Source organism: Ranitomeya variabilis, chromosome 4 (assembly GCF_051348905.1).
Source record: "Ranitomeya variabilis isolate aRanVar5 chromosome 4, aRanVar5.hap1, whole genome shotgun sequence".
Classification (NCBI taxonomy): Eukaryota; Metazoa; Chordata; class Amphibia; order Anura; family Dendrobatidae; genus Ranitomeya; species Ranitomeya variabilis.
Genome location: NC_135235.1, coordinates 693,572,450 through 693,600,434, shown reverse-complemented (window position 1 = coordinate 693,600,434; position 27,985 = coordinate 693,572,450). Strand labels below are relative to the sequence as shown.

Here is a 27,985-nt window from a genome sequence, read left to right as displayed (position 1 = left end):
ACTATATACAGGGGAGATGACATACAGGTATATACTTTATACAGGAGGAGATGACATATACAGTAGGTATATACTATATACAGGATGAGATGACACGCAGGTATATCTAATATATAAAGCTGAGCGTATGTGTGTATGTCCGGGATTGGTATCTGCACCATCGCAGCTACAGCCTCAAAATTTTTCACAGTCGCACGTCTGGACCCTGTCTGGAGCGTCATAGGCTATGTTGTGAGGTGAAATTTTAACCCCGCACAGTTCCAATTCACCAAATAATTTTGCCCCTATCTACATAATGGGGAAAAAGTGAAAGGAAAAGTGTTGGAGGCAAATTGACAGCTGCCAGATGTGAACAAGGGGGACTTAAAGAGTGAGAGCGATAGCGCCAAAGAGTATATACCATACAGTTGCTAAGGTGGGGCCCGACATGGGATACTCACCACACACGGGGATATGAACACACACACAAAATGCGCCACACACTACCACCTGCTTGAACACATATCACCCTCAGCACACATTTCACCACACATACACCAACCTCGCCACATAAAAGTTGAAACACAAAAGTCGCTGCTCAAAACTCGCCACGTGCAGCAAAACTCGCCACATGCAAAACTCGCCACACGTGCAAAACTCACCTCATGGAAAACTCACCACATGCAAAACTTGCACACGCGGAAAGATTGCCACATACACAAAAGTTGCAACACATGCAAAAGTTGCCTCACACAAAACTTGCACATACTCAAAACGCACCACACATAAAACTCGCCACGCGCAAAACTCGCCATGCGCAAAACTTGCTGCACACAACTTGCTACACTAACCTGTCACATGCAACTTGACACACAAAAAGTTGCTACACGCATGTCACCACACAAAACTCATCTCACAAAAGTCGCTACATGCATGTCGCCACATGCAACTCAACACACACAACTGGACACATGAAACTCGCCCTAAAACACACACAAGTCTGGTATTATCCTTCAAATATAAAAATCTGATTAATAAGCAGACAAACTACAAGAGCAACAAGTGTACCATATAGGAAATACGGCAGCTGTCAGTCACATGACCTGTCTATTATGTGTATGTGTGAGCTAATATACACTGCCAGGGGGAGGGCTTCCTGTCGGCTGCGGATTTATCAGGCTGCCAATTTAGCTTACAAATACTGAGGTAAAAATACTGAGCAAATAAAGTGTGAACGAGATCTAATACAGGAGGAGATGACACACCGATATATACTATATACAGGAGAAGATGACACACAGGTATATACTATATACAGGGGAGATGACACACACATATATACTATATACAGGGGAGATGACACACAGGTATTTACTATATACAGGGGAGATGACACACACACTATATACAAGGGAGATGACACACAGGTATATACTATATACAGGAGGAGATGACATACAGGTATATACAGGAGGAGATGACACACATACATACTATATACAGGGGAGATGACACACAGGTGTACACTATATACAGGAGGAGATGACACACTGGTATATACTATATACAGGGAAGATGACATACAGGTACATACTATATACAGGGGAGATGACACACAGGTACTGTATATACTATATACAGGAGGAGATGACACACAGGTATATACTATATACAGGAGGAGATGACATATAGGTACATACTATATACAGGAGGAGATGACATACAGGTATATACTATATATAGGAGGAGATGACACACACATACATACTATATACAGAGGAGATGACACACAGGTGTACACTATATACAGGAGGAGATGACACACTACTATATACAGGGGAGATGACATACAGGTACATACTATATACAGGGGAGATGACACACAGGTATATACTATATACAGGAGGAGATGACACACAGGTATATACTATATACAGGAGGAGATGACATATAGGTACATACTATATACAGGGGAGATGACACACAGATATATACTATATACAGGGGAGAAGACACACATATATATATATATACACAGGAGGAGATGACACACAGATATATACTATATACAGGAGCAGAAGACACAGGTATATACTATATACAGGAGGAGATGACATACAGGTACATACTATATACAGGAGGAGATGACATACAGGTATATACTATATATAGGAGGAGATGACACACATACATACTATATACAGGGGAGATGACACACAGGTGTACACTATATACAGGAGGAGATGACACACTGGTATATACTTTATACAGGAGGAGATGACACACAGATATATACTATATACAGGAGCAGATGACACACAGGTATATACTATATACAGGAGGAGATGACACACAGGTATATACTATATACAGGAGGAGATGACATACAGGTACATACTATATACAGGAGATGACACGGGTATATACTATATACAGGAGCAGATGACACAGGTATGTACTATATACAGGAGGAGATGACACACAGGTATATACTATATACAGGAGGAGATGACACACAGGTATATTCTATATAAAAGAGGAGATGACACAGGTATATAGAGGAGGAGATGACATACAGCAGGTATATACTATATACAGGGGAGATGACATACAGGTATATACTATATATAGGAGGAGATGACATACAGGTATATACAGAAGAGATGACATACAGGTATATACTATATACAGGAGGAGATTACATACAGGTATATACTATATACAGGAGATGACATACAGGTGTATACTATATATAAGGGAGATGACAAACATATATATACTGAGGGGAAAATGAGAGGTGTGAGGTGAAAATGAGGGGTGTGAGGTGAAAATGAAAAGGTGTGAGTGCAAAATGAGAGGAGTGATCGGAAAATGACAGATGTGAGGTCGAAATGACAAGTGTTACGGGGGAATGAGAGGAGTGAGGGGGGAATGAGAGGAGCGAGGGGGAAAATAAGAGGAGTGAGGGGGAAAATGAGAGGTGTAAGGGAGAAAATGAGAGATGTGAGGGGGAAAATGAGAGGCGTGATGGGAAAATAAGAGAAGTGAGGTGCTATAACTAACCACAGATATTTACTATGCCCAGGCAACGCCGGGCTCTTCAGCTAGTACTATATATAGGAGGAGATGACATACAGGCAAATACTATATACAGGAGGAGATGACATACAGGTATATGCTACATACAGGGAGAGATAACATACAGGTGTATACTATACAGGAGGAGATGACATACAGGTATATACTATATACAGGGGAGATGACATACAGGTATATACTATATACAGGAGGAGATGACATATAGGTATATACTATATACAGGAGGAGATGACACGCAGGTATATAGTATATAAAGGCGGAGATGACATACAGGTACATACTATATACAGGGGAGATGACACACAGGTGAATACTATATACAGGAGATGACATACAGGTATATACTTTATACAGGAGGAGATGACACGCAGGTATATAGTATATAAAGGAGGAGATGACATACAGGTATATACTTTATACAGGAGGAGATGACATACAGGTATATACTATATACAGGAGGAGATGACATACAGGTATATACTATATACAGGAGGAGATGACATACAGGTATATACTATATACAAAAGGAGATGACACAGGTATATACTATATACAGGAGATGACACACAGGTGTATACTATATACAGGAGGTGACACACAGGTATATGCTGTATACAGGAGGAGGTGACACACAGGTATATACTATATACAGGAGGAGATGACTTACAGGTATATATTATATACAGGAGGAGATGACACACAGGTATATACTATATACAGGAGGAGATGACATACAGGTATATACTATATACAAGAGGAGATGACATACAGGTGTATACTATATACAGGAGGAGATGACACAATGGGATTAAGATCTGGGGAGTTTCCAGGCCATGGACCCAAAATCTCTAGGTTTTGTTCCATGAGCCATTTAGTTATCACCTTTGCTTTATTGCAAGGTGCTCCATCATGCTGGAAAAGGCATTGTTGGGCGCCAAACTGCTCTTGGACGGTTGGGAGAAGTTGCTCTTGGAGGACATTCTGGTACCATTCTTTATTCATGGCTGTGTTTTTAGGCAAGACTGTGAGTGAGCCGATTCCCTTGGCTGAGAAGCAACCCCACACATGAATGGTTTCAGGATGCTTTACAGTTGGCATGAGACAAGACTGGTGGTAGCGCTCACCTCTTCTCCGAATAAGCTGTTTGCCAGATGTCCCAAACAATCGAAAAGGGGATTCATCAGAGAAAATGACTTTGCCCCAGTCCTCAGCAGTCCACTCCCTGTACTTTTTGCAAAATATCAGTCGGTCCCTGATGTTTTTTCTAGAGAGAAGTGGCTTCTTTGCTGCCCTCCTTGAAACCAGGCCTTGCTCAAAGGTTCTCCACCTCACTGTGCGTGCAGAAGCACACACACCAGCCTGCTGCCATTCCTGAGCAAGCTCGGCACTGCTGGTAGTCCGATCCCGCAGCTGAAACAGTGTTAAGATACGGTCCTGGCGCTTGCTGGTCTTTCTTAGGCGCCCTGGAGTCTTTTTGACAACAACGGAAGCTCTCTCCTTGAAGTTCTTGATGATGCGGTAGATTGTTGACTGAGGTGCAATCTTTGTAGCTGCGATACTCTTCCCTGTTAGGCCATTTTTGTGCAGTGCAATGATGGCTGCACGTGTTTCTTTAGAGATAACCATGGTTAACTGAAGAGAAACAATGATACCAAGCACCAGCCTCCTTTTAAAGTGTCCAGTGATGTCATTCTTACTTAATCATGACTGATTGATCGCCAGCCCTGTCCTCATCAACACCCACACCTGTGTTAATGGATCAATCACTAAAACGATGTTAGCTGCTCCTTTTAAGGCAGGACTGCAGTGATGTTGAAATGTGTTTTGGGGGTTAAAGTTCATTTTCTGGGCAAATATTGACTTTGCAAGTACAGTAATTGCTGTTAAGCTGATCACTCTGACATTCAGAAGTATAGGAAAATTGCCATTAGAAAAAATGACGCAGTAGACTTTGGAAAAATTAATATTTGTCTCATTCTCAAAATTTTTGTCCATGACTGTACATGGAGACATTGGCATTAGATATCTCCTGTCTTGTTGTTCTTACAAAAAAGCTTTTATAAAAGCCTCCAACTTCTGTGTGTAAATCAGACCTGAGATCTAACGTGACAGAAGATTACAGTGCCGGGAAGACGGGAAACATTCATATAGACGGCCGGTGGTGATGGAGTCAGTGACGGATTCTGGCCAAATCTGTTTCTAGAGCCGTAGTAGAAGATGAAGATGTCGTCCTCATCATGAAGTAGTTATTTCTCATGTCACGTGTAATGAATATCTCCTGCAGTATTGCTAATGCCGATTCTCTCTATCTGAATGAGTTGTATTTGTGTATTTATTGACTTATATATATTCGAATTTTGTGACCTTGTGATCTAATAAAATCGTGATTTATTTATCTATGGACATGTACTCCATTGCTCTTTCTTGTTACGATTCCAGTGTCGGTAAATGAGATGAGAATTAGCGTTATTGAAGATGAGTCCGTGAGGAACGTATTCAGTTGCCGACTCCAAGGAAGAAACTGCTTGTTGTCTGTGGCCTAAATATATAGGTTTTATTAGTAGATGTCAGGAAAAAAAAGGATGTTGTAAAATAATAAAAATACCATTGCTGCTTGGGTCCCCACCAGTCTCTGTATTTTCTAGTCAGTCCTAACAAACTTGTAATTCTTTCATCTAATCAGCTGCCAAAGCAGTGAGTAACATAGGCAGTGATTGGGGGAATGGAGGAGATGTCTTAGTCAGTAATTCACTTATGTTCCAGTCCATACAAGATTAGAAAACGCAATATTTAGGCTGTGTGCACACGTTGCGGATTTTTTGCGCATTTTTTTCGCTATAAAAACTGCATACATTGTGCATCCCATCATTTAGAATGCATTCCGCGATTTTTGTCCACGAAAAAAAAACGCATTGCGGTAAAAAGCGCAGCATGTTCATTAATTTTGCGGATTTTTCGTGTTTTTCCCGCTATTTAATGCATTGGGAAGCTCTGGAAAAAAGCGCACAAAAAACACGTCAAAAACGCGCAAAAAACACATGCGTTTTTCCTGCAGAAAAAGTCCCGTTTTGTTCAGGAAAATTCTGCAGAAAATCCTGAACGTGTGCACATAGCCTTACACGTTCTATCTTCTCATATGTTTCCCTTATTATCTCCAGTAATTGTATTATTACACAGGATTTTTATGATGTTACATCGGCTCATCTTCTCATTCAGGTCTCTACAATATCGGATCCTCTCAGTGAAGATCTTCTATATAAGAGAATTTTCCTGGTTTACCAATCAAAGATGGATATGGACAGAGACAAGATGGCGGAGAGGATATTACACCTCACACTAGAGATCCTCTTCCGGCTTACTGGAGAGGTGAGAGATTCTGATGACGTCACATTACATCATTCTTATCTATGGGAATAACAGATGGACAGAACTGGAGAGGTGAGGACTCTGGTAATGACTGTAGTGAGACTTATAATTTGTCTCTCCATAACCAGGTTTACACAGTAGTGAAGAAGACCTCTAGTGAGCGCTGTCAGGACCCTGTGTCTGAGGGATGGGGAAGACCCCTGAGCCTAATCATGGGGCCTTCACCGCACCCCCTGATACATGAGGACATCAATGACCAGAAGATCCTAGAACTTGCCTACAAGATGATTGAGCTGCTGACTGGAGAGGTGACACTGCTGGGAATGTGGGGACATTATACAGTAACGCTATGAAGGGATCTGGGGAATGATGGTATCATTGTATGTATCAGTTTCCTGTAAGATGTCAGGAAGTCGCTGTCTATTTCTCCATGGATGAGTGGGAGTTTTTAGAAGGACACAAAGATCTGTACAAGGACGTCATGATGGAGGTTCCCCAGCCCCTCACATCACCAGGTAATAGACAGGACTAAATACACTTGGCCTATAGTTATCTGTATGTAAAGAATGAATTCAGTCCCTGTATGTGTTTCCCCCAGATCTATCCAGTAAGAAGACAACACCAGAGAGATGTCCCCATACTCTTCTTCCACAGGACTGTAAACAAGAAGATCCCAATCTTCCTCAGGATCATCAGGTAGATGGAGAGAAAGGTGTCAGGAGATCTCCTCTATGATGTGTAGACGGCTGTGAAGATCTTGTGCTCAGTCTTGTTTTATCCTCTTCTATTATATGTTTTATACTTGTGTAATGAGAACGGTGGAGATGGCAGGATTAAAGGTGATCATAGATGTGACTTCTCCATCTGTCTGTGACTTTTACAATATTTGTTTCAGGGTGAAGATCTGACCCATATTAATACTACAGAGACATATGTGAGGGGTGATGAGCAGTGTAAAGAGGAGATTTCTACATATGAAAACCTAGGTGAGTAGTAACCACTAAATGCAGAGAAGTCACAGATTGTTCTCAGTCATCGGCTGTGGCTGCTTTATCGGTGGGGTAGTCCAGCTGTATCACAATCGTGTGATCACCATTTTGCCTCTAGACCACAACATTCTCCTTCACCCAAAACTGCACAAATTACGTTGGGCATTGAAAGCCCTTTTCAATAGAACTTACAACTTAGAGGATCCACCTACCCCCTGGGATTAGGAGACGCTACCTGCCCAGATCTGTAAACCACAAAGCCAAATGACAGCGTACATAGAATGTGCTGACAAGTTAGGAAATCACTTGAAGAAAAATGTTATGATGGGTCTGTAAGAGAAAGTGTGGGGTAATGATGCTGTTGGCTTCCTAGATCTCTGATATCTTATTGGATGAATCTTCCTTCTCTCCTTTCTGTGCTGCTGAATGTGCTCATATGGTCCCTACAAGACCAGGTCCCGTCTTTCTGGACAAACTTTGCTTTTATGTTAGACAACATTAAATGTGCAGTGAGGCCCAAGTGAGAATTTCTGTACAATAACAACAGAAATTACCTTTGTCCTGACTTTTCATTTCCTTTTTAAACTGACTAACTTCAAATAGGATCACAATAAAGTACATAAAAACCATTACTCCTGTGCCATGATATATCTCTAAGCTGTAATATACATTTATTCACGCCTACAGGAGATGTGTTGGCATGGCTCGAGCCCTGGCGTCATTGATTCACCCCACGTCATAAATTACATTGTTTTCGATCCTAAGGAATTCAGATAACTGCACAATCTCTCCTGAAATGTGGAGCACTAATACTTTGTTTACTTTTATGGTCAGGACTCATAGCAGCTCCAATGTTCTACCATAAATGAGGGCAACTCCAGTTTAGTGTTGAAGCTCTCCCCTCAAACATATGTTGTTGTTAAAGATGCAATATAGAATAAAAAAATATTTTTTACAGGTTCATTCTGTATACAGTTTGATTGTGGTGGGATCGGCCTGCCTCCCTTATGTGAGTCTACAACTCCCTGGTAGTCTTTATAAAAGGTCTACATTTCTTCTGCCAAATGCTCGAGATCTAAATTTAAGACATCTCAGCACTGCATTATTATAAAAAGTTCTCTTTAAATGTCCAATATTTCCTCTTAAAATTCCTCTGGTAAAAAATATTGGCCCTTACAATAGTTTAGATTGCCAAGAGCCACCGAGACCCATACTCTAATTACCACAGAAAGGTTTCACCACTAGTTTGTCATTTATATTGAAGAAGACTGTTGAGTTTGATCATTTCAGTAGATGTGTTGTTGTCTATAGTAAGCTTTTGACTACAATAGTAAGTGCCCAGAATAATTTGATTTAACTACTTACTGCAGACAGTGTTGTGTTCCTAATCAGGGCCCATTTTTTCAAATCTGATGTGTGTCACTTTATGTGGTGATAACTTCGGCATTCTTCACAAAGGATAATAGAAAATAAGTGGACCTTACAAATTATTTTCAAAATTCTCTTGAATCTTCTGGTTCCCATGTATCCTTCATTACCAGCGCTGCCTGCAGAATGAATAGGACTCATGGTGACAGAAGCAGATGTCGCAGGAGCAGATCCCAGAGGAGATGGGACATACGATGTGCAGAAAACCTAATGTGACAAAAGACCAGAAAAGTAGAGCAGTAGAGGTCCCAATAAAGTGACACTATTTTGGAAATTATAACCCTGAATGAATTAATCTATAGGAGTAGTGAATATTTCGACTCCATTGCCACTTTACGGATATTAGCAAGCAGTGGATGTTGGAGAGTGAAAATTGCACTTTTGCCATTTTATTACCCAACACATAGTGCCCAGATTGTCCTCCAGGAGACACACACACTGTAAATTAAGTGGGTTCTTTTCACTATAGTAATGCCAAACACTTGGATGCTAAACGTGGTTTGGGCACACTGCAAGGCTCAGAAGCGAGGGGGAGATTTGTCTTTGGAAGAGCAGATATAGCTGGATTGTTTATGGAAGCCATGTTGCTTTTCAAGAGCCTTTGAGCCACTAACATTGTAGAAACCTGTTTTTCCATTGAAAGATGATGGACCTGAGTGGGAACTCGCTTTTTGTGAGATAAATAGAAGCTTTTATTGGTATTATTTTCTCCTACATAACATTGTTTGGTGGCTATTTATTCCATATTTGGGAGGTAGAATGAGCAAACAGTTCATGAAAACTGTCATTGTATTGGTGAATAATTAAATATTTTTGCATTACTTGATATTTTTACTAACAGTTAAGTAGAAATGTTCAAAAATATAAAATTTAATTATATTTTATTCAAAAATAATAGTTTTCATTCTTAGCAGATGACTGTACCAGGAGATCAGAGGGACAGCTGACATCTTCAATTTTTAAATCAGATGATCTAAAGATCCCACAGGATACAATGGAAGTGAATGCCGTTACTCAAGACATACCATCATCCCTTCACAGCAAAGATCTGTCATCTGATCCTTTGAAACAAGTTCTGTCTTCTGATTCATTACCGTCTACTAAGGAATATCAAAGTCACAAAATAAGCATGCAAAAACTAACTGCTCCTAAAGCAAAGAAGCCATTTTCAGCTTCAGAATGTGGAAATAGTTTTCTATTTGAAAATTCTTTTCTTAAACATCAAAAAATTCACACAGTGAAGAATAGCTTTTCTTGTTCCAATTGTGGGAAATGTTTTAGCCAGAAAGCACCTTTTTATAGCCACCAGAGAACCCACACAAGGGAGAAGCCTTTTTCATGTTCAGCATGTGGGAGATGTTTTAACAGGAAAGCGCATCTTGATAACCACCAGAGAACTCACACAGGGGAGAAACCTTTTTCATGTTCAGAATGTGGGAAATGTTTTGCTCAGAAATCAGTTCTTAATACTCACAAGAGAACTCACACAGGGGAGAAGCCTTTTTCATGTTCAGAATGTGGAAAATGTTTTAGTTGGAAATCAGATGTTGTTTTACACCAGAGAACCACCCACACAGGGGAGAAGCCTTTTTGCTGCTCAGAATGTGGGAAATGTTTTAACAAGAAATCAGATTTTGTTATACACCAACGAACACACACAGGGGAGAAGCCATTTTCATGTTCAGAATGCAGGAAATGTTTCAACCTGAAATCAGATCTAGTTAGACACCAGAGAACCCACACAGGGGAGAAGCCTTTTTCATGTTCAGAATGTGGTAAATATTTTAGCCGGAAATGGCTTCTTGATAACCATCAGAGAACTCACACAGGGGAGAAGCCTTTTTTATGTTCAGAATGTGGGAAATGTTTTAAATGGAAATGGCTTCTTGATAACCATCAGAGAACTCACACAGGGGAGAATCCTTTTTCCTGTTCAGAATGTGGAAAATGTTTTACAGAGAAATCAGGTCTTATCAAACATCAAAGAACTCACACAGGGGAGAAGCCTTTTTGCTGCTCAGAATGTGGGAAATGTTTTGTTGAGAAAACAAATCTTACAAAACATCAGAGAACTCACACAGGGGAGAAGCCTTTTTCATGTTCAGCATGTGAGAAATGTTTTGTTAATAAATCATCTCTTCTTAGTCACCAAAGAATTCACACAAGGGAGAAGGCTTTTTCATATTCTTAATGTGGGAAATGTTTTACACACAAATCAACTCTTAATAAACTGCTAAAAGGTCACACAGGGGAGAAGCCTTTTTCATGTTTAGAATGTTGGAACTGTTTTAACCGAAAATTGTATTTTCTTAAAAGGGATTATCCACTACTACCAACCCTTTGTCATTCCTCATGATTTGCCTCAATAAAATAAAAACACTCTTACTCATACAGAGAATAGAGGATGGTGTCGTACAAGTTTTGGGCTATCATAATGCTCATAAGCAAACATTGGATCTTCACAGCCAACAAATAAACAGTCTGTTTAATCCCTTAGCGCTCAATGACGAGCAGAATCCGTCATTGGACGCCTCCCCCTGTTCGGTGCTGTCTCCGACGATGAGCCCGCACCTTTTACAGCACATGACAGCTGATCTGATCAGCTAACATGTGCTCCTAACAGCTGCAGGTGGAATTGTGATCTATTCTGTTATCATGTTAAATACCACTGTCAAACTCTGACAGAGGCATTTAACATGCATGCGCAGGGAGTGCGTAATTACCTCCTCTCATCGGCGCCTGTGTCACATGACCATGGGTCGCCGATGGGTTGGCATGACAACCCGGGTCCGCAGGATACCCCTGTTGTCATAGCAATTGAGCATACCTGCTACAAAGAGCAGGGCTGCAGCCCTGCTCTATGTAGCACAAGCAATTGGATGATTGCAGCTTCTAGTCTCCCATGGAGACTACTGAAGCAAGTAAAAAATAAAAAAAATTAAAAAAGGTCAGTTTTAGAATTTATTGAACATGGTAAAAAAATCCAGAAAACAGTTGTGGAATGGCACTTTTTTTTTGCAATGTCACCCCATTTGGATTTTTTTTCCCGTTTTCCAGTAAGTGATATAGTACAATCAAAAGTACAAATTGTCCCACAAAAACAAGCCCTCACATGGCCATATTGATGGAAAAACAAAAAAGTTATGGCTCTGGGAAGAAGGGGAGCAAATGGAAAAGCAAAAATGGAAATACCCCTGGTCCTTAAGGGGATCATATGGTTGATGACCAAGAAAATCACAATAATATCCAGATAAGGGGTATACCTGAAAGCATCAATACACGATTTTCCAACACTGCTGACATTATTCAATAATATCCTTGTTGATCCTATTGATAAGGAGATGGAGATTGACAGGGCGCACTGTACATAGGCAAACATGACCCTTGTTCGTTTAAATGGAAAACACATACAATTGCTCACAGATAGTGTTGAGCATTCCGATACCACAAGTATCGGGTATCGGCCGATATTTGCTGTATCGGAATTCCGATACCGAGATCCGATACTTTTGTGGTATCGGTATCGAAACAACATTAATGTGTAAAAGAAAGAATTAAAATAAAAAATATTGCTATACTCACCTCTCCGACGCAGCCTGGACCTCACCGAGGGACCCGACAGCGTTCTTTGCTTAAAATGCGTTTCCTTTCTTCCGTGACGTCACGGCTTGTGATTGGTCGCGTGCCGCCCATGTGGCCGCGACGCGACCAATCACAGCAAGCCGTGACGTAATTTTCAGGTCCTTCTAGGCATTCAGTATTTTAAAATTACGTTCCGGCTTTGTGATTGGTCGCGTCGCGGTCACATGGGCGACGCGACCAATCACAAGCCGTGACGTCACGGGAGGCAGGAAACGCGCGCATTTTTAAAATTACGTCACGGCTTGTGATTGGTTGCGTGCCGCCCATGTGGCCGCGACGCGACCAATCACAGCAAGCCGTGACGTAATTTCAGGTCCTTCTAGGCATTCAGTATTTTAAAATTACGTTCCGGCTTTGTGATTGGTCGCGTCGCGGTCACATAGGCGACGCGACCAATCACAAGCCGTGACGTCATGGGAGGCAGGAAACGCGCGCATTTTTAAAATTACGTCACGGCTTGTGATTGGTCGCGTCGCCCATGTGACCGCGACGCGACCAATCACAAAGCTGGAACGTAATTTTAAAATACTGAATGCCTAGAAGGACCTGAAATTACGTCACGGCTTGCTGTGATTGGTCGCGTCGCGGTCACATGGGCGGCACGCAACCAATCACAAGCCGTGACGTCACGGAAGGAGGGAAACGCGCGCATTTTAAGCAAAGAACGCTGCCGGTTCCCTCGGTGAGGTCCAGGCTGCGTCGGAGAGGTGAGTATAGCAATATTTTTTATTTTAATTCTTTATTTTACACATTAATATGGTTCCCAGGGCCTGAAGGAGAGTTTCCTCTCCTTCAGACCCTGGGAACCATCAGGGATACCGTCCGATACTTGAGTCCCATTGACTTGTATTGGTATCGGGTATCGGTATCGGATTAGATCCAATACTTTGCCGGTATCGGCCGATACTTTCCGATACCGATACTTTCAAGTATCGGACGGTATCGCTCAACACTACTCACAGATCTATCCTGAATGACACTTGCTAAAGGAAGGGTGTTGAAAGGGTGTGGGCAACATGGTGGCTCAGTGGTTAACACTGCAGCCTTAGGCCAGAGTCACACACAACGTATAAAAATATGGTCCATTTTTGATGGCCGAGATACGCTGAAAATTTCCTGAACAGTGATTCGTATTCAATGCGAGGATGCAATTTTTTCTCCAAAAATTATCCGTGTGTCATCTGTATGGCATCCGTACGGCGAGATTTTCTCGCATGCTTGCTAAGTTGACATAGAATCGATCCATGGCCTCAAATATTCATAAAAACATATATACAGTCTATATATCAGTGAGACACATATATATACATATATTTATATTTCATACAGCGCTAGATAGCACAAAAGCCGGTAATTCAATTGCCGGCTTTTGCTATCTCCTTCCCAAACCCGACAGGATATGAGACATGGTTTACATACAGTAAATCATTTTATATCCCTTATTATTTTACATATTCCTCACTAGTAATGTTAGAAGTGTCTGTGTGCAAAAGGGAGTTCTAGCTGTTAAAATAAAGGGTTAAATCACGGAAAAAGACTGGTGTGGGCTCCCGCGCAATTTTCTCCGCCAGATTGGGAAAGCCAGTGACTGAGGGCAGATATTGATAGCCAAGAGAGGGACCATAGTTATTGCCCCCCCTCCCCTGGCTTAAAACATCTGCCCCCAGCCACCCCAGAAAAGGCACATCTGTAAGATGCGCCTATTCTGGCACTTAGCCTCTCTTCCCACTGCCCTGTAGCAGTGGGATATGGGGTAGTAAATGGTTAATGTCACCTTGCTATTGTAGGGTGACATTAAGCCTAGTTAATAATGGAGAGATGTCAATAAGACACCTATCCATTATTAATCGTATGTTCTTAAAGGGTTAAAAACACACATATTAGGAAAAAAGTATTTTAATGAAATAAATGCACGTGGTATTGTAATAGTTTATTAAATGCTCAATCCAATTGAAGACCCTTGTCACCTGAAACAAAGTTAAAATAAAAAAACAACAATATCCCATACCTCTCCGGCGTTACAGTCAAGTCCCACAATGTAAATCCATCAGAAGGGGTTAAATAATTTTACAAGCAGAAGCCTGCTAATTCAGCTGTGCTCTTGCCTGTAAAAAGTGCGGAATTAATGGAATGCAGGGGAACGTAGCATCGAAGACTTGCGGTGCTGCGCCCCCTGCTGGCATAAACTCATATGAACTCGAGCGTGAGAAAACATTCTGAAAAATTCCCACGCTCGAGTTCATATGAGTTTATACCAGCAGGGGGCGCAGCACCGCAAGTCTAGGTAGCTACGATCCCCTGCTTCCCATACTTTTTTCCTAATGTGTTTTTTTTTACCCTTTAAGAAGATAGGATTAATAATGGATAGGTGTCTTATTGACACCTGTCCATTATTAACCTGGCTTAAAGGGAACCTGTCACCCCCCCTCAGGCATTTGTAACTAAAAGAGCCACCTTGTGCAGCACAAATGCTGCATTCTGACAAGGTGGCTCTTTTAGTTATGCCTGCACACGCTGAAATAAACCTTTATAAAATGTGCCCCCTCATACTGTGAAATGTTCCCGGAGGCGGGTCTTTCCCTCCTAATCAGACGCAGCACAGCCGTCACTCTGGACCTGTGTGCTCCGCCTCATCTTGCTGCATTATCGTCCCTAGCGCCTGCACTGTAAGTTTTTCTTTCCGGGCGTGCGCAGTTGCGCTGCCCTTCGTACTTACAGCGCAGGCGTCGGAGATGATAATGCAGCAAGAGGAGGCGGCGCGCACAGGTCTGGAGTGATGGCTGAGCTGCGTCTGATTAGAAAGGAAAGATCCGCCTCCGGGAACATTTCACGGTATGAGGGGGCACATTTTATAAAGGTTCATTTCAGTGTGTGCAGGGAGCATAACTAAAAGAGCCACCTTGTCAGAATGCAGCATTTGTGCTGCACGAGGTGGCTCTTTTAGTTACAAACGCCTGAGGGGGTGACAGCAAGCAAGCAAGGTGACATTAACCCTTTATTACCCCATATCCCACCTCTACTCGGGAGTGGGAAGAGTGGCTAAGTGCCAGAATAGGCGCATCTTCCAGATGTGTCTTTTCTGGGGTGGCTGGGGGCAGATGTTTTTAGCCAGCGGGGGCCAATAACCATGGTCCCTCTCTAGGCTATTAATATCTGCCCTCAGTCACTGGCTTTCCCACTCTGGCGGAGAAAATTGCACGGGAGCCCACGCCAGTTTTTCCCGTGATTTAACCCTTTATTTTAACAGCTAGAGCCCCCAAATTTTGCACACATACACTTCTAACATTACTAGTGAGAAATATGTAAAAAAAAAGGGATATGAAACGGTTTACTGTATGTAAACCATGTCTCATATCCTGTCGGGTTTGATAAGGAGATGGCAAAAGCCGGCAATTGAACTACCGGCTTTTCTGCTATCTAGCTTTGTATTAAATATAAGTATATATATATATATGTCTCACTGATAGATATACATAATATATATATACTAGATGGTGGCCCGATTCTAACGCATCGGGTATTCTAGAATATGTATGTCCACGTACTATATTGCCCAACCACGTAGTATATTGCCCAGCCACGTAGTATATTGCCCAGTTACGTTGTATATTGCCCAGTGACGTAGTATATTGCCAGTGATGTAGTATATTGCCCAGTGACGTAGTATATTGCCCAGCCACGTAGTATATTGCCCAGTGTCGTAGTATACTGCCCAGCCACGTAGTATACTGCCCAGCCACATGGTATATTGCCCAGTTACGTAGTATACTGCCCAGCCACATAGAATATTGCCCAGTGACGTAGTATATTGCTGCCCAGTGACGTAGTATATTGCCCAGTGACATAGTATATTGCCCAGTTATGTAGTATATTGCCCAGTTATGTAGTATATTGCCCAGCCACGTAGTATATTGCCCAGCGACGTAGTATATTGCCCAGCGACATAGTATATTGCCCAGTCACGTAGTATATTGCCCAGTCACGTAGTATATTGCCCAGTCACGTAGTATACAGCACAGAGCCACATAGTATATTGGGCAGTCACGTAGTATATTGCCCAGCTACGTATGTCACAGGTTAAAAAAATAAACATATACTCACCTTCCGCAGGCTTGTTGTAGTTCTGTCGCCTGTGCGAGGTGCAGGCGGCAGCTTCCGGTCCCAGGGTGTGATGACGTCGCGGTCATGTGACTGTGACGTCATGGCAGGTCCTTCTCGCGCAGGCGTGCAGGACCTGTGATGACGTCGCGGTCACATGACCGTGTCGCGGTCACATGACCGTGACGTCACGGCAGGTCCTTCTCCCAGACCATCCTTGCCACAGCAACGTGCCGCTTGCATGGACCGCCTGGAGCATCTCGAGGAGTGGGAAAGGCGGCGGAAGGTGAGTATATAATGATTTTTTATTTTTTTTAAATTATTTTTAACATTAGATGTTTTTACTATTGACGCTGCATAGGCTGCGTCAATAGTAAAAACGTGGTCACACAGGGTTAATAGCAGCGGTAACGGAGTGCGTTACCCGCGGCATAACGCGGTCCGTTACCGCCGGCATTAACCTTGTGTGAGCGGTGACCGGAAGGGTATATGCTGTCGCCAGGCACTGAGTGCGGGGAGTAAGGAGCGGCCATTTTCTTCCGGACTGTGCGCGTCGCTGATTGGTCGTGGCAATGGTCGTGGGCGTTTTTCCACGACCAATCAGCGACTTGGATTCCATGACAGACAGAGGCTGCGACCAATGAATATCCGTGACAGACAGAAGGACAGACAGACGGAAGTGACCCTTAGACAATTATATAGTAGATATATATATATATATATATATATATATATATACCTATACTATGTGAAGACATTAACCTGTCAGTGTGATTTTACTGTACACCACGCTGAATTGCCGGCTTTTCTATAGGACACCGGTGTGTATTTCTCGCAAGTCACACGCATGGTCCGTGTGTAATCCGTTTTTATCTCGCACCCATAGACTTGCATTGGCGATTCTTGGCCGAGATACGCTGACAATCGCAGCATGCTGCGATTTCACTCGGATCCCGAATACGGCCGAGAAAACAACGTATAATAGGAGCCACCCATAGATTAATATTACGGTCTAGTGTGACTCAGGCCTTACAGCACATCTGCAAGGAGTTTGTATGTTCTCTCCGTGTTTGCGTGGGTTTCCTCCGGGTACTCCAGTTTCTTCCCACATTCCAAAGACATACTGATAGAGACTTTAGATTGTGAGCCCCAATGGGGACAGCGATGATAATGTGTGCAAACTGTAAAGCGCTGCGGAATATGTTAGCGCTATATAAAAATAAAGATTATTATTAACCACTTAGGAAAATGGCATTGTTTACTTTGAAAGATCCAAGTGACATGAGACCATCCTGTGATGCCCTGGACATTCCCAGAATCCATATATCTGACCGGCCATCTGCTCCACCTTTGCCACACAGAGTTCCAACACATTGCAATAGATGTTCAATGGATCAAGATCTTAACGACAATGCACCTAGACCGGAAAGGAACCTGGTAATCATAGGAGATCCTGAAATGAATCTGTTCTTCCCTGATGAGAGAGACAGTTTGCAGATGATTACTTATTACTTTAAGCTTATTATTAGATATAGCTAAATAGAGTTTTATGTTCCTCTCTCCCACTATATAGAATGTCTCAGTTCATATCTTAGAGCGACATATAAGTTGAGTTCACATTATATTACTGTAATAATTGGCTGCATTACTTTACTCGCTATATATTCCATGGTTCCCCCTAATAGGGACACTAGGACTGAAAGTTAGACTTACGCCTGTAAAGACAACCCCCAGTTATGTACTTGCACAATTGTCCCTTCTTAGATATATTCTTTTTCTTTTAATGTCCCAAAAGGGAAAAAACTAATCAGTCAGGAAGTATTCAGATATTTATGTCTGTACAAATGTAAAATTATTATTCCAAAGCCTTGTACTATAGAGTGAAATCTGGATTTATATCATTGTCACCGGTTGTTGTATTGTTTACTGGTTTTTCTTTCTTTTTATTGTTTTTTTCACAATTTGTATAAGGAAAACAAAATGTTGGTAATTCTTTGTTTCGTTCAATAAAACCGATCTGACTGAAAAAAGAAAGAAGCTAAAGTCGTTAACCCCTTCACCCCGGGTCATTTTCCTTTTCATGTTTTTGCTCCCCTTCTTCCCAGAGACATAACTTTTTTTTATTTTCCCGACAATATGGCCGTGTGATGGTTGTTTTTTGCAGGACAAGTTGTACTTTTAATTGTCACCATTGATTTTACCATATAATGTACTTTAAAACAGGAAGAAAAATCCCAAAACGTGCTATTTCACAATTTATATGTATCTTACCATGTTCACTAAATGCTAAAACTGACGGCGATTCCGATTCTCCAGATACCGAACATGTGTCTAGTTTTTTTAATGTAAGTGGTGAAAAACAAACTGGCGCTTTGTACACGCGCTGCTCCGCTCCGTACACCTATCGTACACACACGGCTCCGCTCCGTACACCTATCGTACACACACGGCTCCGCTCCGTACACCTATCGTACACACACGGCTCCGCTCCGTACACCTATCGTACACACACGGCTCTGCTCCGTACACCTATCGTACACACATGGCTCCGCTCCGTACACCTATTGTACACACACGGCTCCGCTCCGTACAACTATCGTACACACACGGCTCCGCTCCGTACACCTCGTACACACGGCTCCGCTCCGTACACCTCGTACACATACGGCTCCTCTCTGCACACTTCGTACTCACACGGTTCTGCTCCGTACACCTCATACACACACAGCTCTGCTCCGTACTCCTCGTAAACACACGGCTCCGCTCCGTACACCTCGTACACACGTGGTTCTGCTACATCTACACTGTAAATCCCTCCTGACCCCACATAAACTTCCCCTCATCCAGCACCATAACTCCCAACCATCCCGGATCCAGCGGGACTGTCCTGATTTTGACAGTCAGCCCCGTGATCCCGGGCGGGACATTAGTTGTCCCGCACTGGTTGGGAGGTGTGTATATCACCCGGTCAGCTCCCTGAGCCCCTGCACCCGCAGAGCAGCATATTGGCTGCTCTGTGCGCACAGGACCTGTGATGAAGTCACAGGATGAGAGGAGTCGGGGTCACATGATCGGGAGGACCCCCGTGTACAGGACTCTGCTGGTTGTCATGGCACTGGAGGAAGGTAAGCGTATGTGTGAGGTCAGGAGGTGTTTACAGTGTGGATGTAGCAGAGCCGTGTGTGTACGAGGTGTATGGATCGGAGCAGTGTGTGAAAGGTGTACGGAGCGGAGTTGTGTGTGTACGAGGTGTACGGAGCGGAGCCGTGTGTATATCAGGTGTATGGAGCAGAGTCGTGTGTGTAAGACATGTACGGAGCGAAGCCACGTGTGTACGAGGTGTACGGAGCGGAGCAGCATGTGAAACGTGTATGGAGCGGAGCCGTGTGTGCATGAGGTTGTCAAGATCATCACTCAGTCGGAGCAGCCCTTGGAAGTGGGGAGTCACCAGAAATAATACACAAGACACCTCTCGTATAGTGTATCACTGGGAAGCCTTCTGAAGCACGCCTTGCCTTCAAGATGCTATCCCTTCTTTATATAGTTTGTACAGGTAGTTTCAATGGTTAAGTTAGTTTCAGTGGTTATACAAGTTTGAACAAAGAAAGAAGGAAAAAACAGTTTCGTGGGCGGCAGTTTCACAAACAAAACAATACAGTGGCAGTTTCACAAGCAAACAGTACAAAGGCAATTCCACAGACAAGAAAACCAGGATTTCATACTATAGCTAAAATGTCTTTGAATGGACAGGTCAATATTTATCACAAATTCTTTTTTGTGGTTCATTGAGGTAACCATTTTTGTTCTGCTCTTCACAATCCCCCCTTTGACATATTCCATTCAAAACCTTGTCATATAGATAAAAAACTTTATATTCTCGCATCCATTACACAAAATTTATTTGTGCATACCGAGATACCTTTGAGTACAACCTTGAATAATACATATATAATTACAATAACTATAACTGCATGTATTAGGCTTTGCATAATCCCGGTAACCCACCCACCGAACCCTCTGAACCAATTGGCCGGGTTAAGAAAAGAAAAGGTATCTGACCACCAGCTATCCTTATTTTGGTCATTGTCTTTGTCATACTGATCCCTGAGTCGTTGTACGTCTTCTAATTTAAATCTCATACTCATAGTACTATTTGGATCTATATAATGACAGCAGGTGGGTCCGATGATTTGACACATACCCCCTTGTGAGGCAGTTAGGTAATCCAATACCAGGGTATGTTGGTTAGTAATTATTATAAGCTGATTCTGTACAGCTATACTAGTATTTAATATGTCCAATATATCCCAAATCTGGTCATCTAGATAATCCGTGGCTCTAACTAATTTATCCCACATCTGTGTTAACATAGGATAAATAAAAATGGTACTAGCAATTTTGTTGGGAATTCCCATTTGTACTATATGTGGCCTCCCCGAGGGACGTGGTGAGTTATCTGCAGCTCTTTTATACAGTGTGTGCTTGGGCACGGCTTGCATATTCACTTGTTTATTTGAAATTATGAAAGTAGCCGGGGTTAGGCGTCCTAATGTACAAGTACCCTTTATACCTACGGGAAGCCATTTATATGCTCCTTCTCCGCATATCCAAAATGTACCCTCAGGCAGATCCCACAAAGCTGAGTGCTGCAATACCAATCTGTGAGCCAAATCCACAAAACTAGATACATTCTGAAGCATACACCAAGAGGGTTTTTGTCCCAAGGGGCTACAGTACCCGGCTGCGGGATTCCCACATACATGCATTCCATTGAGGTTAACATTATTAACATCAATATCATGAGTCTTATACTGCTTTTTTGCAATGGCTTGCATGTATCCATGATGCCTTTCCTTCAAGCTTGACTGCTGTTGGAGTTGTTAACAGGACTTGGAAAGGTCCATCAAATCTCGGTTCCAGAGTCTTTCTGGTGTGTCTTTTCACGTAGACTTGATCACCAGGTTCCAACTTGTGGCCTCCTTCGAGATTTTCTGGATCTGGAAGGGAAGCAAAAACTTGCGAATGCACTTTAGTTAAACGTTTTTGTAATTCTTGTACATAAGCAGTTAAAGTCTCAGTATTCAACATCAGTTGTTGTGGAAAATAACAACCCAAATTTGCAACATTTTCATAACATTCTGGAATATTTCTCTAGTAAAATGGGTACCCCTATCTGACTCGATCACCTCAGGCATGCCGTAACGGGGTATCAGTTCATGTGCTATTTTAATGGCAGTAGTTTTTGCTGAGGCTTTACGAACTGGATAAGCCTCTGGCCACCCTGAGAACATGTCCACACACACAAGCACATATTCGTATCCATTGTACCTAGGAAGTTGGATGTAGTCGATCTGGAGTCTTTGAAAGGGATACAGTGGTCTTACATGATGCTTGGTTGGGGTTCTAATGGTCTGACCTGGATTGTGTGCCAGGCATATAGCGCATGCAGCACACATGTTCCGAGCGAAATTACCAAAGCCTGAAGCCAACCACCTTTCTTTTACCTTGAGCGTCATACCGTTTGCCGACACATGCGTAGGTAGGTGGAGGTCACTCGCCACTGCGGGGTACCAGGCTGTGGGTAAACACAACAAAGTTCCTTTTTTCCATAATCCTTGCTGATCTTCTGCCCCTTTTTTCTGCCACTGCCCTCGTTCTTCGTCGTCTACCTGTTTCTGAGCTTCCTTCAATCTCTCCTCATCATCTTCAGAGCTATCTAGTGTGTGGGCATGATGTAAGGGTTTACGTGCTGCCTGTTTTGCTGCCTTCATCGTTACCCCTGGCTTCCTCGGTGTCGAGTCTCACATGTGCAGCTACCTTTATCACCGCTATTTCTTTAGTTTCTTGTGCTGCCTCCAGAATCTGTCTAATGAGGGAGGCATGTTTAACAGGTTGGCCTGAAGCAGTCATATAACCTCTGGCTCTCCATATTACGCCAAAATCGAAAATAATGCCATGTGCATACCTAGAATCAGTGTATATGTTTGCTGTCTGATCTTTGGCTATTTCTAGAGCTTCAACTAATGCCGTAAGTTCTGCTTCTTGTGCAGACTGATTAGCAGGGAGAGGTTCTGCTTTCAGCACTTCATGCTGAGTTACTACCGCATAACCTGTATGAAATTGTCCATTCATATCTGCATATCTACTGCCATCTATGAAAAGTTCAAGTGTAGCATTACAGAGTGGCTTGTCACGTACATTACATAAGCCCTGAGTCTCTTGTTCCATTAATTGTACACAATCATGCATTGATTCTGATGGGTCAAAGGAGTTGGAAAGTGCAGTTTCCTTTCCTCAGGTATGGTACCCCCCTCAGACTCTAAAAGGGAGCAAAGACGCGAGATTAAGAGTCTGAACCCTGGCAAAGGAAATGTTGGGCACCTTTAGCAAATAAAAATTTGGATACAAAGGTTTTAGGGCCAAAGCTCACATTTAAAGGTTTTGTAAAAAGGGCAACGCCTGAATTTTTACCATCATACCCTTCTGCATATGTAACCTTTGAGGATATATTGTCAGGATATAGTAAAAAGTCCTGATTTAAAATGGAGGATGTTGCTCCCGTATCTATCAGAAAAGGTACATTTTTACCCTCAACCTCAATTTGTATTATTGGTCTTCTAGAAGGAAGAGAGACCTGCATAACTTTCAGTCATTCTGAACTGTCTGTTTGATCAGGCGCTGGTTTATTTATCCTACTTTTTGGGTACAAAGGTTCCTGAATCTATATCTGCTTTTCTCTTCCTACATTCCCTTTGGAAATGTCCTGGCTTCTTACAGTAATGACAAGTAAACTTTTGATTAGCAGAGCCAGTATTAGCCTGTGCAATTCTTACTGGCTTAGAATTTTCTCTTAAGTCCATTTCTATCCCTACAGCTTTCTGTCTAGCCAGGTGTGGGTCTTCCAAGGTTCTCCAATCAGGGGTTGCGGCCTTAAGCTTTTCCTTCACTTTTGGAGACAATCCATCTATAAAGGTTTTTGTAACTAACCTCATCATTCCTGAAGCGGTTAGATCCATGCCTTCATCTCTGAAATTATTTTCTACACTTAGATAATATTCGTCTACTGATTGTCCAGATTTCTGAGCCACCACTCCCGTTGTTCCTCTCTGCCTCTGTCTCTCCCTCATGAAAACCATTAAGTGATCTACAAATTGCGTACCTGATTCTATCGTTTGTAAGGCACCATCTCCTTCTGTAAAAAACCTGTTTTTCCTGTTTAGTTTTGCATTTTCTAAGGCATTAGTACCTCTTGTATCTCGTCCTCCTATGACGCTCTTTAATTCCTCCATTCTGTCACTAGCATTTCCCCAATTGCATTCAAGATCTGCAGACAATCCTTTGTGATATCCTACAGGAGGCTGCAACTTTTTACAGAGTTGGGATGGGAGCCATACCTGAAGTAATGCACACGCAGCCCTATTACCTAGATTGTATTGTGTCACTACAGCTTCTAACCTATTGGAGAGACTAATGGCTGATGCGCTTGTGTCAAATTTCCCTAATATCTGGCATAGGTTTGTTTTCTCTTGTATGGTGAGTGTTGTGCAATGTACTTGATTGCTGCTGTTTATAAGCGAATTCTCCCTCAATTGTCTTACTCTACCTGACTCAGGAGTAAAGAGAGAGGAATTCTGATTTGGGTTGCCTTCAGGGCTATCAGCAGTGCAGACAGGCTGCTCCTCCCCCCTTTTCAAGTCTCTTTCTTCCTGGTCATTAGATTTGCACATTTGATTACAGCAATGACTATTCACTTTAGTACTTTTCTGTGATTTCAAAGACATAGTATCATGTTCTTTTAGTTCCAATTTTACATTAGCATCATGCAATTGATTTCTAAGTATTGTCATAACATCATTATACTTAGCTTCTTTTTCTTCTAGCAAAGCAATTTGCTGTTCCCTAAGTTTACATCTTTCCTTATAATCCTCGAGCTTATCTTTTAACTCACAATTTCGGTAATTCATATTGTCTACCTCATCCCTTAGATTTTCACATTCACAACTAGGATCTTCAGCACTAGCAATAGCCATACTGACTAACTGTTCAATTTTGTCCACCTCACCTCTAAATTGAGCTTTCTCTGAATACCAATGCAATTCCTTTTGCTCTGCAATTCCTTTCATTTTCAACAACATACACAAAACATTTGCTAACTTCTCTTTCTTTGCTTTCTTTTTCGACAATTTACTCTTGTTCTCACTCTGCCCTTCACATTGTTTCATTAGGTCATTAAACTGATGTGTCAATGCATCATCTGCACAAGTATTAAACTGAGCAGAGGCATACTTTTCAATAAACTTGCTGACTATTTCCATGTTAATTATTTCCAACTATTTTCACAGAAGTAAACAAAAATAAACAAATCAATCTTTCCAAACAGAAATTACAAATTAACTAAACACAACACAAAAACCAGTGAATCTACTAAAAAAAATCTTTCTCAGCCCCTTAAGGTACCGTCACACTAAGCGACGCTGCAGCGATAGCGACAGCAATGCCGATCGCTGCAGCGTCGCTGTGTGGTCGCTGGAGAGCTGTCACACAGACCGCTCTCCAGCGACCAGCGATGCCGAGGTCCCCGGGTAACCAGGGTAAACATCGGGTTGCTAAGCGCAGGGCCGCGCTTAGTAACCCGATGTTTACCCTGGTTACCAGCGTAAAAGTTAAAAAAACAAACAGCACATGCTCACCTGCGCGTCCCCCAGCCTCTGCATCCTGACGCTGACTGAGCTCCGGCCCTAACAGCAGAGCGGTGACGTCACCGCTGTTGCTTTCACTTTCAGTTTAGGGCCGGCGCTTTAGTGTCAGGAAGCAGAGGCTGGGGGACGCGCAGGTGAGTATGTACTGTTTGTTTTTTTAACTTTTACGCTGGTAACCAGGGTAAACATCGGGTTACTAAGCGCGGCCCTGCGCTTAGTAACCCGATGTTTACCCTGGTTACCAGTGTAAAATATCGCTGGTATCGTCGCTTTTGCTGTCAAACACGGCGATACACGGCGACCTAGCGACCAAATAATGTGCAGACCTTCTAGCAGCGACCAGCAATTTCACAGCGGGATCCAGATCGCTGCTGCGTGTCAAATACAGCGATATCGCCATCCAGGTCGCTGCAACGTCACGGATTGCTGGCGATATCGCCTAGTGTGACGGTACCTTTAGTGGCATCTTTAACACTTCTCTCCTTTATGATAGTATAGATATCTAATTCTTCTGGTTCCTACTTTGTTTGCTTATTCCCCATTTTCTTATCCTGAGCTTCTTTGCCCTAGGTGGCGTTTGGGTATGAGAATACCTCGTTACCTTCTTCCTAAGGAGCTAGGATGTCTTTTTTCTTGCCCTAGGTGGCGTTTGGGTATGAGAATACCTCGTTACCTTCTTCCTAAGGAGCTAGGATGTTTAACGGCTTCTGCGTACCGTGCTAATATAAGAAAATCCTGATTCCTACACCTATAGCAAACAACATAAATGCAACCAGACAGACGTATCTTGTCCCAGGCTAATTTATCTGTCCTGGGCTCATACTATCATACAGAAGATCAAACTTGTCCCAGGCTAATTTATCTGTCCTGGGCTCATACTATCATACACTTATCCGTCACCAGGTTTTCGTCAAAGACAGGGTCAGAGATTGAACATAGGCTCAGAGGTCTCCCCGAAAGGACGCAACCACGTTGCCCAGTGGGTCAGTCACTTCTTCTGTTTCAACACCCTGGGCGGCTTATAGGGCTATTCCCAACTTCCACACACCTTCCATTCACATTCACTCTCATTCAATGCTGTACTCCGTGAGGTGATCAATTCCTAAATAGTTCAAGAACCCGAGCTATAGGTATCCTCCTCTACTAGAACTACCCGCTAAAGAACACGACACAGAAAATCTTACGGACAGTGCAGGGCAGATAAGAGATCTAACAGTGTCTCTTACCTGGCCAGGTTTTTGTTCATCTGCCGTCCATTATCCCAGATTCTCTTTTTGTTCGTATTCTGCCGGTGTTCTTGAAGGAATACACTGACCTCGGGTCCCTGTTCAGGCGCCAGGAAATGTCAAGATCATCACTCAGTCGGAGCAGCCCTTGGAAGTGGGGAGTCACCAGAAATAATACACAAGACACCTCTCGTATAGTGTATCACTGGGAAGCCTTCTGAAGCACGCCTTGCCTTCAAGATGCTATCCCTTCTTTATATAGTTTGTACAGGTAGTTTCAATGGTTAAGTTAGTTTCAGTGGTTATACAAGTTTGAACAAAGAAAGAAGGAAAAAACAGTTTCGTGGGCGGCAGTTTCACAAACAAAACAATACAGTGGCAGTTTCACAAGCAAACAGTACAAAGGCAATTCCACAGACAAGAAAACCAGGATTTCATACTATAGCTAAAATGTCTTTGAATGGACAGGTCAATATTTATCACAAATTCTTTTTTGTGGTTCATTGAGGTAACCATTTTTGTTCTGCTCTTCACAAGGTGTATGGAGCGGAGCCATGTGTGTATGAGGTGTATGGAGCAGAGTCGTGTGTGTAAGACGTGTACGGAGCGGAGCCACGTGTGTACGAGGTGTGCGGAGCAGAGCCACGTGTGTACAAGGTGTACAGAGCAGAGCCACGTGTGTACGAGGTGTGCGGAGCAGAGCCATGTGTGTACAAGGTATACGGAGTGGAGCAGCGTGTGCAATGTGTATGGAGCGGAGCTGTGTGTGTACGAGATGTATGAAGAGGAGCCGTGTGTGTATAAGGTGTATGGAGTGGAGTCGTGTGTGTATAAGGTGTATGGAGCGGAGCCGTGTCTGTATAAGGTGTATGGAGCGGAGCCGTGTGTGTATAAGGTGTATGGAGCGGAGCCGTGTGTGTATATGGTGTATGGAGCGGAGCCGTGTGTGTACGAAGTGTACGGAGTGGAGCCGTGTGTGTACGAGGTGTATGGGGAGGAGCCGTGTGTGTACGAGGTGTACGGAGCGGAGCCGCATATGCAAGGTGTATGGAGCGGAGTCGTGTGTGTACTAGGTGTATGGAGCGGAGTCGCATGTGTATGAGGTGTACGGATCAGACGCTGACTGTGTCGGATCGGAGCAGATATTGCTCCTCGCTCTGACACTGACTGGCACAGGAGACACGGAGGTCTTTATCAGTGGTGAATCACAGCTGCAGCGACGTGAGCAGTCAGCAGCGCAGCTGGATGACACCATTCTGCGCCGTGGGAGTGGAAGCTGCCGGCTGCTGCGAGGGAGCGCAGTGAAAGGAGTGTGTAGTGATGGAGAAGGCAATGATGGGGGTGGGGTAACCATGTGTTGCCATTATACTGCACCCAGCATTGTGTGGGGCCATTATACTGTACCCAGCATTATGTGTGGCCATTATACTGGACCCAGCATTGTTTGGGACCATTATAC

General features: G+C 42.9%; 2 protein-coding genes across 2 annotated transcripts in view; one reads left to right on the top strand and one right to left on the bottom strand.

The window, feature by feature from the left end:
- Nucleotides 1-11,329, top strand: part of LOC143767675 (uncharacterized) — a 33,909-nt gene extending 22,580 nt beyond the window's left edge. Inside the window, exons 2-7 of the mRNA XM_077256150.1 lie at nt 6,295-6,444; nt 6,573-6,752; nt 6,836-6,959; nt 7,043-7,140; nt 7,340-7,430; nt 9,776-11,329. Coding sequence (XP_077112265.1) covers nt 6,367-6,444; nt 6,573-6,752; nt 6,836-6,959; nt 7,043-7,140; nt 7,340-7,430; nt 9,776-11,052 — 1,848 coding nt within the window. The 5' untranslated portion in view covers nt 6,295-6,366 and the 3' untranslated portion in view covers nt 11,053-11,329. The remainder of the gene's footprint in view (nt 1-6,294; nt 6,445-6,572; nt 6,753-6,835; nt 6,960-7,042; nt 7,141-7,339; nt 7,431-9,775) is intronic.
- LOC143767631 (uncharacterized) overlaps nt 1-27,985 on the bottom strand; it is an 850,082-nt gene that overhangs the window by 610,325 nt on the left and 211,772 nt on the right. The gene's annotated exons all lie outside the window — the stretch shown is intronic.